At 51.0% G+C, this 14,342-nt stretch overlaps 1 protein-coding gene across 1 annotated transcript in view; it reads right to left on the bottom strand.

The window, feature by feature from the left end:
- Nucleotides 1–14,342, bottom strand: part of IGFBP5 (insulin-like growth factor binding protein 5) — a 23,616-nt gene that overhangs the window by 6,259 nt on the left and 3,015 nt on the right. Inside the window, exons 3-4 of the mRNA XM_010861287.1 lie at nucleotides 1,316–1,878; nucleotides 899–1,018 (exon numbers count right to left, since the gene is read on the bottom strand). Of these exons, the coding sequence (XP_010859589.1) occupies nucleotides 899–1,018; nucleotides 1,316–1,878 (683 nt within the window). The remainder of the gene's footprint in view (nucleotides 1–898; nucleotides 1,019–1,315; nucleotides 1,879–14,342) is intronic.

The following is a 14,342-nucleotide window of genomic DNA, read 5'->3' on the forward strand; positions in this document are numbered from 1 at the left end:
GGTTAACAAAGGGTAGCCTGGCTGTGAATGGGTCACAAAATTATTTCACGAGGTACATGGTAAAAACATATTTTAGTCATGCGTGTGTGCATGCTAGGTCGCTTCAGTCATATCTGACTCTCTGCGACCCCATGGACTGTAGCCCGTCAGGCTTCTCTGTCCATGGGATTATCCAGGCAAGAATACTGTAGTGGGTTGCCATACTCTCCTCCAGGGGATCTTCCTGACCCGGGGATCCAACCCATGTCTCTTGCGTCTCCTGTATTGGCAGGTGGGTTCTTTGCCACTAGCACGACCTGGGAAGCCCCATATATTTATGGAAGTGTATCAGAAAATAACATACACAGCACAGGCTGTGAGACAGTGATAGAAAGTTTCCTTTTAGATGGACTCATGTACCTATGGTGACTCATTAAAACATGAGTAGATTACAGGGTAAGCGGGAATGGGGTCAGTCATGATTGTGGGAAGAAAGGGTACTAGTGTTTTGGGACAGTACAGAAATCCAGGCATTTAGAGGTGGAGATTTGGTGGCGTCAGTGGTAAAGAACACACCTGCAGTGCAGGAGACATAAGAGACTCAGGTTCCATCATGGAGGAGGGCGTGGCAACCCACTCCAGTATTCTTGCCTGGAGAATCCCATGGACTGAGGGCCCTGGCGGGCATGGGGTCCACAGGGTTGCACAGAGTGGGACACGACCGAAGCGACTTAGCGTGCATGCCCTGAACATGGGATATGGGATGGGGCATGCCGGCTTTCTTTCTTTTTTTTTTCCCCAAGTTTTACTGGAGTCGAGTTGATCTACAGTGCTGTACAGGTGTACAGTCTCTTCAGTAAGCAGAGCTGGGGGCACTGGATGGACCTGCTTTCTCTTATAGAGAAGGAGCTTCACGTACCTGCTTTCTCTTGTAGAACCCTTTGCGGTCACAGTTGGGCAGGTACACGGCGCGGGGCACCATGCGCGGGCTGGCTTTGAGCTCCTGCAGGGACGCCTCCATGTGCCTGCGGCAGGGCCCCTGTGTGCGGATCGGAGGCGTGAGAGGCGTGGCCAGACCCCAGGGAGTCACCTAGACGTGCAGAATGCAGTGGCCGAGGTGTGTGGGTCAAGGGTCTGCACGGAAAGTCACCACCTTTTGTCGAGATTAGGTGCTACCCAAGGTCTTCCTCTGCCTCCCCTGCCATTACCCCTGGGCGTATAAAGTGCTACCACACATGCTCATTTAGATAGCTGGGGGCCAGGTTAAAAGCTGCAGGTGGCAGAGACTGAGGGTGCGGATACAGAGGGAGATGGAGAGAGGGGCCTTGAGCCTCACCTGCTCAGATTCCTGTCTCATCTCAGGCGCGGAGATGACCCGGGGATGGGCAGTGTTCTCAGCTCCTCCCACGAACTTGGACTGGGTCAGCTTCTTTCTGCGGTCCTTCTTCACAGCCTCGGCCTTCAGTTCGGAGATGCGGGTGTGCTTGGGCCGGAAGATCTTGGGTGAGTAGGTCTCCTCTGCCATCTCGGAGGTGGTGGGCTCCTCGTGCTCACGGGAGTCTCTTTCTGTGGGGAGAAGCGGATGGAGGATTAGCGTCTGCCAGCTGAGAGCCAACCATGTGGATCCCAGAACTCCAACCTTTGGAGCAAGGAGACAGGCTCTCTGCACCCCGACGGGGTTGCCCAAACTGGGGAAAGGGGAATGAGAATCAGGATACGAGCCAACATGCCTGTGAGTGGTGGGAAGTCCAGTAGAGCAAGGTAAGGGTGACTTCGTGGAGTAGGAGAGTGCTGGGAAAGTCAAGCTGATACAAGGAGGGAAGTGACGCAGGAGGAAGAGGGAAGTCTGGGGGCAGGGAAGGGACTTGTTTGCTGGGAAGTAGAAATGGAAGTTAGTCGCTCAGTCCTTCCGACTCTTTGTGACCCCAGGGATTGTAACCTGCCAGGTTTTTCTGTTCGTGGAATTCTCCAGACAAGAATACTGGAGTGTGTTAGCCATTCCCTTCTCCAGGGGATCTTTCCAACCTAGGGATTGAACCCAAGTGTCTTGCATCGTGGGCAGATTGTTTACCACCTGAGCCACCAGGGAAGGCCCTGTCTGGTGGTGGTGGGTGGGGAGCTGGCTAAATAGATGGGGGAAGTGGCTGGAGGTGGGGCTGAGGTGTAAGAACACCATCTGGAGGTCGAGGCTGTCAGAGGAAGAGGAGTTGCCAGGGCGTGGACAAGAGGCCAAGTCCATCCTCTAGTGAGATCTGCCTGCTTTTGGAACTGCTGGAGTTGAGATACATCTGCATTTGGGGAACCGAGGGCAGGAGGGCCCTGGGGTGTCTGGACTTGCAGGGTGTGGGGAGGAGATCATAGGAGAAACAGGAGGAAGGGACCCCGGAGAGCCAGAAATGTGGGATCCGGAGGGGATCAGTGCAGGCGGGTGGGGGGTAGGGGCATGGAAGCCTGAGGCCTTGCTCCCTGCTCAGAGCTGGCGCTGCGCTCTGTGACCTGGGACATAACAGCTCCCGGCCAAGAGAGGCAGACAGCTGGCTGGGGCTGGAGTGGTTATATATAGCAGTGACTTGGTGACAGTCTATACTTAGCTGACTTGTGACCTTTAAAGAACTAGGACTTTGTTCATTTATTTGTCGATCTTTTAATTCCACCCCTCACCCCCCCAGCCTTTGGCTTTTTCTTGGTCCACAGATTTCCATGAAATTCTCCTCTCACAGGCACCCTCCCCTGGGTCCCTCCTCTCAGCTCCCTGACCCCGACCAGACCCGGATTGCTCTTCCCAGGTGGGCAGGGCATGGCCAGGATGCCCAGGGCCAGAGCAGGTGCAGGGCAGGATGGGCGGGGGCAGGGAGCCCTGTCTTCCCTGCTTTCTTTTCTTTCTCAATTCTGGAAAAAGAAAATTGGGCTTTGGAGTGGCCCTGGAAAGTGAAAGTGTTAGTTACTCTTTGTGACCCCGTGGACTGTAGCCCGCCAGGCGCCTCTGTCCATGGGATTCTCCAGGCAAGGATACTGGAGTGGGCAGCCATTCCCTTCTCCAGGGGATCTTCCTGACCTAGGGATTGAACCCCAGTCCCCTGCATTGTAGGCAGGTTCTTTACCATTTGAGCCACCAGGGATGAAGGGAAATCCTCCTCTTACTGGGCTCCCCAGGAGGCGAGAAGAGGTGTGGAGAGGGAGCAGTTTGGTGAGAAGACAGTTGCATATCCCCAGGGCAGGAGTTCTCAGCCCAGGGGAAGTTCCAGGTGTGTGTTGAGGGAGGCATTTGGAGACCTGGCCTCACCTGGTCAGGATGGCAGGTGGCAGAAAGCACCCGAGCACCCATTTGTCCCTGGGCTCAGGGTTTGTCAGATTTAATCGAATGGATGTCCAGCATTTATGCCCCTTTAGGGAAGCTCCCCGCCCTAAAGAAGCCTCCAGAGGTGTGCAGTGTTCTGGGTGGTTGGCTGATCTGGGTATTTATCCACAGGAGAAGAAGAGAAGTAGTTTCTGGAGAAGAAGGTGGGAGGAGACACACGGCAAAAGAGTGGGCAGGCTCTCCCCGAAGAGAGCCCAGCACCAGGATGTCTGTCCCCTTCTGGCCTTTCACTCCCTCTTCCCACCATGTCCTGCCCTGGGCTCTGCCTCTACTTTATCAAAACCCGCTGGGATGATGAACTAACACGGTGATGCACTGGGTCCGTAGAATGGAGCCCTCTGGGGATTAGCTGACAGAGTGAGGTTGTGGCATAAACCAGCTTTTCTTGGTAGTGGGATGAGCTGCAATGGGGGTAGGAGGCAGGGTGCAACAAGCTGATTTGGGGGACTCCGTACAAAGTGAAAGATTAGGGCTCTGTTATCTAGTAACTCAGGCCCAAACCTGAGGCTCCGATCTGGAAGAAGTAGGTGAGGAGAGGAAAAGCTGACCATGGCCTGGTCCCATCTTACTGAGTGACCTGACACGTCACTCAGTCTCCCTGGACATCACCAAGCATCCTGACTGTCACCTGAGTGGTGCGGTAGGGGAGACGGCAAGAGGTGGTTGCCATTGAAAGGTTGGGAGCATTGTGGGGGTGCACGGCCACCCCTTCCCCAGTCAAGATTGTAACCAGATGAAGGGAGGGGAAGTAGGGCCAGACAGCCGGGTGCTGACCAGTGCGTGGAAGAAGGGTGAGCTTTCCCCTGGGGCCACAAGTACATGCTTCCATCCCAGTGGTGCTCTTTCTAGTTCTTAAAGACATCTGGGGGGAGGGTGCCACTCACCGTCCTCTGGCCACCTGTTGTCTCCCTTTGGTCAGAGGGTGTCATCCTCCAGATGCCGTTGCACCTTCCCTTATGGAGCTTCTGGCTCTGGCTTTGGTGGTCGTGCAAGTACATTGGCTAATGCCCCCCACCCCCCACCCCACCATCGGCAGCTCTTCTCAAGACTCTTCATATTTTAGGATCTTCAAGAAGTGCTGTGGGCTGCCCTGAACCTGGAGTCACCTTTCCTGGGAGGAGGATGGGCTATTCACAACAGTTCAGGAAACTTTACGGCAGTTTACTGAGACCTCTCTCGTCTTTCCTGTGAAGGTGTTAGCCTTGAGACTAAGCAAGGACAATACCGGGGAACAAAACGTAGATTCTTGTACCTTTTCTGTGTTAGTCGCTCAGTCATTTCTGACTCTTTTTGATCCCATGGACTGTGGCTCACCAGGCTCTTCTGTCCATGGGGATTCTCCAGGCAAGAATACTGGAATGGGTTGCCATTCTCCAAGGAACTCCAGATATGTTTGCAAACCTCTGTCCTCCCCCTGGCTTCACCAAGGCAGGGTTCCCTCCCCAGTTTGCAGTCTCTTTGGCTGCTTCTGAAGGGCAGGCTTAAAGTTTTGATGTGCCTCCCAGGTTTTGGTGCCACTTAACCCCATGGGACCTATTACTTAGGCAGCGGGAGAGTCAAGTATCAGATACTAATCAGGGTCTTGTGGTCACCTGTAGGTTCCAGAGAGACAGCGGAAAGTTGGATTGGAGCCAGAGCAGGAGCCTGGAATATTAAAGGGCTGGAAAGTAAGACTGGAGCTGGGATGCCAGAGCCAGCTAGTCCTACTCAGCTGCTGTGTGGCCGAGTCATAAATAGGCTTGCAATTTTGGAAGGGTTTAAATTTTAGATAACTCAAGAAGGCACAAGTAGACTGGCAGCTCCTGAGCTGTTTCATCAAAAGAAAATGAGTCAGGGTTGCAAAAGGATTTAGGACTTCCTGGTGAAGTTGCACTGCACGTGAATAGCAGTCTCTCAGGTACTTAACAATGCCGTAGGTTCTTGAACTCAGTCGACTGGCAGGTCAGTACCTGCATATGGCCAGTAGGTGGCGGAGGAGACTGATGGCTGCAGAACAGGCTTCCTTGTAGGAACCGTAAGCGGTTTTAAAATCTGGAACTTTTTGTGGTCTCCTTCTCTTACTTCTCTGACCACCACCCCAGCCTTCCCCTCTCAGCATGCATTTAGAGTCAGGAAGATGGACGTGCATAGACTGGGAAGGACCTACGTGAGGCCAGGGATGGCGGGGAGGGGACAAGGCCATCAGTGTGTAAACCCTGGCTGTTTCCTTAGTCAACAATGCAAGCATAATGATGAGGTAAAGAAGGGAAGCAGATCTAGGACTTCCCTTCCTATCTCTACCTGTCCTTTTGAAAGGATTCTGCAGCGAGCGTTCACTGTTCTCCCCTTCTCTGGGAAGCTGTGGAGACAGGACCCTTTAATTCAGTGTCTTAAGAAAGCAAGGGCTCTCACAGCATCCTGATAGTTATCTTTAGGCTGAGTTCTGATTCTCTGCTCTGTTCTGCCCCTAGTCTTGCCAGCTGGCTCTCTGATGGTCCCAGCCCTGCCGTGTTAGGGCAGCCAACTCAGTTTCTGCTTCATCCTAAGATGCTGCCCATTCATACTGATACAACAACATGCACTGAGGCACCACCCTTGGCAACGCGAGAAGCTGCTTGAGGACTGTGTCATCCTCGTGTCCCAGTGAACCTTCTTTTTTTTTTTTGCTGTCCAGCTTGTGGAATCTTGGTTCCCCAACCAGGGACTGAACCCAGGCCCTGGCAGTAAAAATGCTGAGTCCTAACCACTGGACCACCAGAGAATTTCTCCAGTGAATGTTGAGGGTGTCTGGGTGCAGGCCCAGCTGCTGCAGACTCAGACGCATCCCCAGTTGGGGGAGAGCACTACTCCTCACAGCACAAGTGCCGATGCATCTTCCCTCTACAAGCCCACCATGGAGACCTGCTGCTATAACTGAAACTACAATCGAACTTTCTACCCTGGGGCTCTTAGTTCTACCCTGGCACCATTAACAGCCTGGGTCCAGCCTGGTGGTTGTTTCCCACGCTATCTTGACTTAATAGTCAAAACTAGAGAAAAACGGATGGATCAGATATTGTGACTTTGCTTACAGAAATTGAAGAAGCTGTGGCGTACTTGGAACTCGCAGTGCAGGAAGGATGTAGGGCTTTGCCAGGCCACCTGGACCCGGGAGAGGAAGAGTCTCTTTTTCTTGCCAGAAGGCAAGACGGATTCGCCCAGAATTTCTCTGCCAGGAGTGAAAAGGGGAGCTGGGTTTCCACCGGCTCTCATTCTAGCTCCCTCTGTGGAATTCAGACAGTCAATGTCTTAAGGGCAGAACTTTGTCATTCATCTTAGCCTCTCCAGCACATAGTCTTCAGTAAAGAATCTGATACTTCAGTAAAGTACTCCATCTTTATGGAGAGATGCGTGAATTGGCTCATGGGACAAAGTGCAGGTCTAGCGGCCATTCTGCAAGCTGCGACATGTTGGAGCTAAGTGGATGCCCTGGGGGGTCATGTCACCCACAGACCTGCCTTTAAACACAGGAATTTACTACAGAGGGAACAAGGGGCAGAGATGTGGGCCTTAAGAGCAGGAAGAAGTAGGGTCCCCTACATTTACTGGGCTTCTTTGGTCTAAGACTGTGCTGTTGAATATGATAACCAGCAGCCACATGCGTCTATTGAAAAGAATAAATATTAAGTCAGATTACAAATTCAGCTTCTCAGTTGCTTGAGGCACATTTCAAGTGCTCGATAGCCACACGTGGCTGGTGGCTTCCGTGTTGGACAGCGATAATTGAGAACACTTCCTTCACTGCAGAAGATTCCACCGGACAGCTCGTCGGAGGGCCCTGATCCGTGCCTGGGAATGGCTGGATGCTCCGTACTTCCTCCCCACTTTGCCCTGTTTCCTAGCCAACCTGCAGCCTCCTGCTCTTTGCTACAACATGAGGCTTCTGGGAAAATGAGGGATCAACTGTTCACTGTTGAAAAAAATGTGAGACATGTCTCAGCCTCCTGAAGTCTGACCGTTTCCCAGCTGCAGATGCCAAGAGACTGAGTTACATTGTGTGTCTCTGCATAAGAAAAAGGGACAGGGACCGTAGGGAGGGCCGTGAAGCCTCCTAGGGGAGCTGCACCATGCCCAGCCCTGCCCATGACATCCCTGACCAGGGCCCACTTTGCCCCAGTCTTTCCCGGAAAATTGTTTTCTTTTCTTTTGTGGTCAGTAACAGACATGCATATTCTGGGCTCTTTCTTCACCTGAATTATGGGCTAAAAAGGGAAGGAGCATGGACTTTGCAAGAGGAAAAGAAATCCATACAACTGTCATCCAAAGGAACCAGTTGCACCTAGGGAGGAGCTGCAAATAGACTTGCAGAGGCAGTCTTGCTGACTTGGGGTACATGGCCAAGGTGGGGAGCAGGTTCAGAGAGTCAGTGACTGGACCTTGAGAGCAATAGGCTTATCCCTCTTAGCTCCTTTACATCCCCCTCTCCATTTCAGGCCAGGAAAACCAACATCTCTATCCTGAGCAGAGAAATAAAGACACCAACAGCAAAGCAGATAAACAGAATCAGGAGTTGGACCACCAGCCCTTGACTGTCAGTCTCCCTTCTTGAGTGGAAGACGGGGCTGCTAACAGTGCTTCACTAAATCCTGGTGCAGGTGTATTTTGCCCTCTCTTAGTTGCTTCCTCCCCTCTCCTTGCCTTAGTCTTCTCATTTGACTTATGGGGAGGATGACAACAGCCCCCTCTTCATAGGGTTATGAGGATTCCATGAGTTGTTACATGCTAGTGAGCTCTCAGTACAGGTCTCTGCCGTTGTAAGGACTCTGTTGCCTCCCACCTCCCCTGTTTCCATCATCAACTAAAAATCTGGTTGCTGTGATACTGGCTGACAGGTGTCTGCTTGTAGATCACAAGGTCTCAGGCGCCTTGGACTGCAGAAAGGTCTGCTGGGAAGCAATGGCTCTACCCTCTCCCCGGGGAGTCTAGGTTGCCAGCCCCAAGTGAGAGGAACTTTACCCAAGTGCTTCTGAGAAGCAGTTTCCACTTAGAGAACACTGCCTGGAAGTTCGTCCCTTGTGTAACCTCATTCCTTCATGCTGCGTTAAGGCACCAGGTTTCCTTCCCTAAAGATGGAGAGAGAAAAGCTGACCTACCGCCTTTCACAGTGCAGATGTGGCAAGTGTCAGGTTGGTGACCCTTCCCTAGAATGAGAGAATGGGGTCCCACTCACACATCCTCTAGGTAAAAGAAAGGATCCTCCTCACTTTTTCTCCCTGAGGACGAACTAGGATGCAGGGCCGTGACTCTGGTATACATTTCTTGATCCCTGGGCAGCAGCTGGTGATAAATTTACACATGAGAAATACATACTTATGCACAACACTCAGCGTGAGTATCTCTAACCAGGTCTCTAGACTTGGGGAAGGTAGAGCATGCTCAGTAAAAATGTATCTGTTCCCTATACACACCCCCAGGGAAGCCTGGCATGCTGCAGTCCCTGGGGTCACAAAGAGTCAGAGACGACTTAGTGACTGAACAACAACAATGCACACCCCAAACCAGAAGGTAATGGAGGAGTGAGGTGGGGAGCAGCCTTTCAATGGGGTAAGGGGAGATAATGAGAGGGAGGAAGTGAGGGGCCATTTCTCCGATCTGGCCACACTCCCACTGGTGACTCATCACGGCCCATTCAGAACAGCACAATTTAGCCAAATTCCCTGGAAAGCCCTGCGCATGACCAGAAGGGGGCGGCAGGGAGCAGATTGTTTGGACTCTTGTCGACGATCCCACCGCCCCGCCCCGACCCCAGGCCAGGTCCTCCTAAGAGAGACTTGCTAGGAGTCAAACAATGTCCTTTTTGGCAATTGAAGCTCAGACTCTTTTCCTTTTTGACTCTTTTGGAGCAGGAGCAGAGAGTGGAGACAGATTCCCTTCACAGCTGTGGGAGGGGCTTGCTGGTGGCCTTTGCCCTGTCTGGTTAGGTACCCACTAGCCAATGTGATTTTTGACACTAGGGCTTCCCTGGTAGCTCAGACAGTAAAGAATCTGCCTGCAATGTGGGAGACCCATGTTTGACCCTTGGGTTGGGGAGATCCCCTGGAGAAGGGAATGGCTACCCACTCCAGCATGCTTGCCTGGAGAATTCCATGGGCAGAGAAGCCTGGCAGGCTCCAGTCCATGGGCTCAAAAAGAGCGAGACACGACTGAATGACTAACACTTCACTTCACTTCACTTATGTGGCCAGTGGGACTGAATTTTAAGATTTATTTTATTTAAATTAATTTAAATTAGACAACCAATACCTTTGGTTATTGGAAAAGTTGTGAATATGTTTGGGACAACTCAGATATATGAATCTACTTTTTCAACTATAAATCTTATGAAACCTAAAAATACAGATCAACTCTTCCCAATGAAAATTCAGTGTTTGAACTGTGATGTGCTCTAAATGTAAAATACACCTCAGATTTCAAAGACAATATGAAAGACAATGTAAAATAGCTCATTCATTTCGGTTCAGTTTAGTCGCTCAGTTGTGTCTGACTCTTTGTGACCCCATGGACTGCAGCGTGCCAGGCCTCCCTGTCCATCACCAACTCCCAGAGTTTACTCAAACTCATGTCTGTTGAGTCCCAACCATCTCATCCTCTGTCGTCCCCTTCTCCTCCTGCCTTCAATCTTTCCCAGCATCAGGGTTTTTTCAAATGAGTCAGTTCTTCACGTCAGGTGGTTCATTAGAATGGCTTATTAAATGGCTTATTAAAATAGCTTATTAGAATGGCTTATTTTGAATCTATATGAATATTATTGTGGATATATTGAAAAGATATACAATTAAATTTCACCTATTTTTACCTGTTTTAAAAATGTGGCTGTTAGAAAGCTTGAAATGACATTTGTATGTGGCTTATATTGTACTTCAGTTGGACAGTGCTGCTCTGAAGGGTCTGGAATGAGAGACATCTTCCCTGAGGGACAGGGAGACTGGGGAGCATGCTCAGTACAGCTTTACTGGTACAATCTACACAGTTCAGGATGACGAGGACCCACACAGAACATCACTGCAAGTCAGAATAGGTCACATGGGGCTGGATTCTGAGAGCAAATTCAGTTTGGATCTTGCTTCAGGATTTGGCAAGAGAAGGGCTGGTCTCTGATGGTTTAGGATGGGGATCAAAAATGAGATAACCTGGGGCTTCTCTGGTGCCTCAGTGGTAAAGAGTCTGCCTGCCAATGCAGGAGACACAATTTCGGTCCCTGGTCCTGGAAGATCCCACCAAGAAGGAAAAAAAAATGAGATTACCTATTTATTTTAAGGGGCTTCAGGTGGGTCAGTGGTAAAAAAATCCGCCTGCTGATGTAGGAGATTTGGGTTCGATCCCTGGGTCGGGAAGATCCCCTGGAGAAGGAAATGCGAAACCACTCCAGTATTCTTGCCTGGGAAATCCTATGGACTGTAGCCCGCCAGGCTACTCTGTCCATGGGGTCACAGAGTCCAACACGACTGAGCATGCACATTTATTTTAGAACCCCTTCCAGGACTTCCTTGGTGGTCTAACCCATTGGGAAGAGGGTTTTATCTTATCTGCCTCCTTCTTGGGAATCCCCCAAGGGAGCAGCTGCCACAGCCTCCAAGGTGTGTGAGGATGGCGCTCAACAACTCCTCAGGTCAACTGGAGGCTTCCAGCTATAATCTGGACCTCTCCTCTCCTTCGAAAAGGGCTTTGACTGTTAAAAACCCTGGCGATCCTCTCTCTCTGTCTTTCTTATCAACTTTTGTGGCATGTGGTTTTCTCTCTTTGTTTACGATGTGAAAATCCCCCAATCACTCCCTCATCCCACCTAACCCCACCCCAGCTCGGATCTCAACACCCTGCTGCTCCGCTCTGTGGAAGCTCGTGCTGGAGGAGGCTGGTTATCACGGGAAGCCGGCCGCTTCTATGCCGAGGGCTCCTTAGAGACTGTGGATTGCTGCTCAGCCAAGGGGCAGTGAGGGCCTGCCTGCCTGCCCACATCAGGACAGCTTCCTGTCATTCAGAAAATGAGGTTTGGCACATGGGGCCTGAAGTCTGGGCTGAACAAACCCCTTTCCACCCTCCTTGCCCCGCCCCCCCCATCCCACACCAAATCACTCGCCTAAGCCAGCCTTGCCTGTAAGACCATGCAGAAAAAGGGATGGAACAGAACACGGCTGAAAATAAAGGGGTACTGCTTTCTCCACCTTGGGGCCACTTTGCTTCTCCTCAAACGGAGCACTTCCAGTTCTGAGCTCTTATTTCATCTTCATATCATGCCCCCTCTGCCCCTCCTGCTATGAGATGACAGCATTGGGTAATATTTGCCAAAGGCCTCATTGCAGGTTAGACCAGGCCCAGGCCAGAGCCCCAGGGACTTATGGTAGAAAGCCAGGGAGAGCAGAACTAGGACTAGGAGGGCTAGGCTCAACAAGATTCTAAGACTGAGTTCTAGCCCTGGCTCTGCCTCTAACCCTGCACCTAATTCTAGGCTCGTGACTTGTACTTTGGGCTTCAGCGTCCTTATCTGTAAAATGAGGGCCTGACTGCCAAGATGCTGCGATCATGGCAGGTCCCTTCCAGCTGTAGCATTCTTTGGCCAATACCCAGACAATTCCTGGAGAGACACTCAAACCTAGCTAAGCTGAGTGGCCAGGCAGGAAGGGCTACTTCACCTCTGATAAAGATTCCCAGTCACTTCTTTGGATTTATATTGAAGAAGAAGAAAAAGACATCATAACAGAAACCATGGAAAGAATTGGAGCTGGAAACAAGAATGGGGAATTCTGTGGATAGAGGGAGAGGGGAGTGAAAGCTTAGAACTGTTTTTGTTTTTTTATTTGCTTATTTATTTTTGCAGATATGTAATAAATCTTACTGTTTTGGAAAACATATTTCCAGGTTACAATTGAAGGACGGTCTCTGGGGATGGTAACTTCTGGACCTACCATAGTAAAAATGCAAAACAGACGTGCAAACAAAACCCCACCAGATAGCATCCATGTCATGGCAGCCATTCTCTGCTTTTCACTTCCACTTCCAGTGGGACCTCATAGGTACCTGATCTGTTTACAATGTTCTTCCAGTTTCTGCAGGCAGTGGGCCTGGAGTGTGGTGGTCCCTTCTCCGAAATTTTGTTTTCCATACATTAAATAACCCAGAGTTTTAAATACATCGCTCAAGTACAGAGTAAAAGCTTTAGACAAAAATCAGCTTCCTGTCCTGCTAGCTCCTCCCGCCTTCCCCGCCTTAATGGGACCGAGGTTTTTGTGGGGATTCCTGCTCCCATGCTCTTTGTTGTAACCTTCTAGTGACCCCTGGCTCCTAGGTCAGCCCGGTCCTCCCTCTGCAGCTGCAAGCCCACCTGCCTGCTCAAATCCAACCCTGAGCCCCAGGACCAGCACAGCTGCTCTGATTGAAAAGCCAAGCCCCCTGGGGGTGTCTTGGAGTTGGGGGATGGAGAAGGGGGTGGGATAGAGAAAGGGGTGGGATAGAGAAGGGGGTGGGATGGGAGGGAGGGATAAGAAAGTAGGGGGGAGAAAAAGAGAAATGGAAAAAAAATGAACTCTCACTGTGGCCAACTGTGTTTGCTCTTCCAGTCTGAGCTGACACAGCAGAAAGAGGAGGAAGGGAGACGAGGGGGGAGGAAAGAAAAGTCAAGTTAAAAGAGCCCTCTTCTTGTCTTCCCAGTTCCCATTTTGGTTGGCTCAGGGCACAGCCAGCCTCTCAAAGACTTGTTTCAAAGGGAGGGGATACGGGTGGGAAAGGAATCTGGCTCCTTCAGTTTTCCATGATCTTGTTCAATCCAGACACAAATTTGGCCAATAAACCTAACCCTGGAACTTGATTTCAACAGGGCATTTGGACTAGGCTGGAAATGGAAGCCAGGGTGATGGAGGGCCAAACCCCTCAAAGAAGCAAAGGCTGAATGCAATTTTATTTAGGTAATTTTTCTTTCTTTCCGAGAAGCATATTTTCTGCTCTTCCCCTCTCTCTTATTTCTCAATGACAGAACTGAAACCCAGCACCCACTTCTCCCTGTATCCCAAACTTAATGTCTCACAAGCACAAGAGAGATCTTCCAGACCCGGGTAAAGTATGCGGGCCAGTAAAGCCACAAGGCTCCTTCTCCAAAGAATGCCAGAGCAAAGCTCGGTCCTTCCCCGGACTCGACCCAGCTCACCCATATTTATTGAGCTTGGTCCAATAAATAGCTCCAGCCCTCATACACACCGCCCTCTGTTTCTATATCTATCTCTGCCCCTAAACTGGCCAAAATAAAATGCAGGGCCCAGAGCGCTCCCAGGACCCGGCTCGCAGGCGGACTCCCTCTCCCGTTGCCCAGCAACGCGCCTAGCAAAACACCAGTCCCCGCCGGCCCTGCTCTCTTCCTCCCACAAGCTTTGGCGGCTAGCCATCTCTCTCTCCTTTGCTCCCCATTTCTGATTCTAGAAATGGGCTTTGTTGTTGTTGAAAAACCCTACATCTATCTCTCTATACACATATTTTTGGTTATATGTGTATATATACATATATCATCTATGTCTGTCTCTAAATCTACATCGGAAGGGGCAAATTCCAGCTCACACTGCTCGATATTGGTAGAGAGGCGTGGCGGTGGGAAGTCGGGGGGGGGGGCGGGGCAGCAATTTTGGCCAAAGGAGCGGACACTCTCCTCCCTCTTCTCTGTTCGTTTTCCTCTCTTTAAGTCCTGTCGCTGCACCATCTCCAACTTTTGGGAGACCCACCCAAACTGAAAAACTCCAGCCAGGAGGGCCCACTCCCATCTCATCTGTCCGGGAGGAAGGCATCAGTTCCAGCTACCGGTCAAGGGCAGCCATCCAGCCACCAGAGAGGATCAGGCACCTGCTTTAGGCGAGGTGGAGTCTTTCAGAGGGGTTGGGATGGGGTGGGGGGAGGAGGGAGGCCCCTCCGTGCTTCAAGGCACTTTGAAGGTGGGGGCTGAGGAAGGGGCTGCAGAGAAGTCTAAAGGGCATCTCATCTTGCTTGGGACAATAGCCCTTGTGTGTGT

This window comes from Bison bison, unplaced genomic scaffold, assembly GCF_000754665.1.
Source record: "Bison bison bison isolate TAMUID 2011002044 unplaced genomic scaffold, Bison_UMD1.0 scf7180017864471, whole genome shotgun sequence".
Lineage (NCBI taxonomy): Eukaryota > Metazoa > Chordata > Mammalia > Artiodactyla > Bovidae > Bison > Bison bison.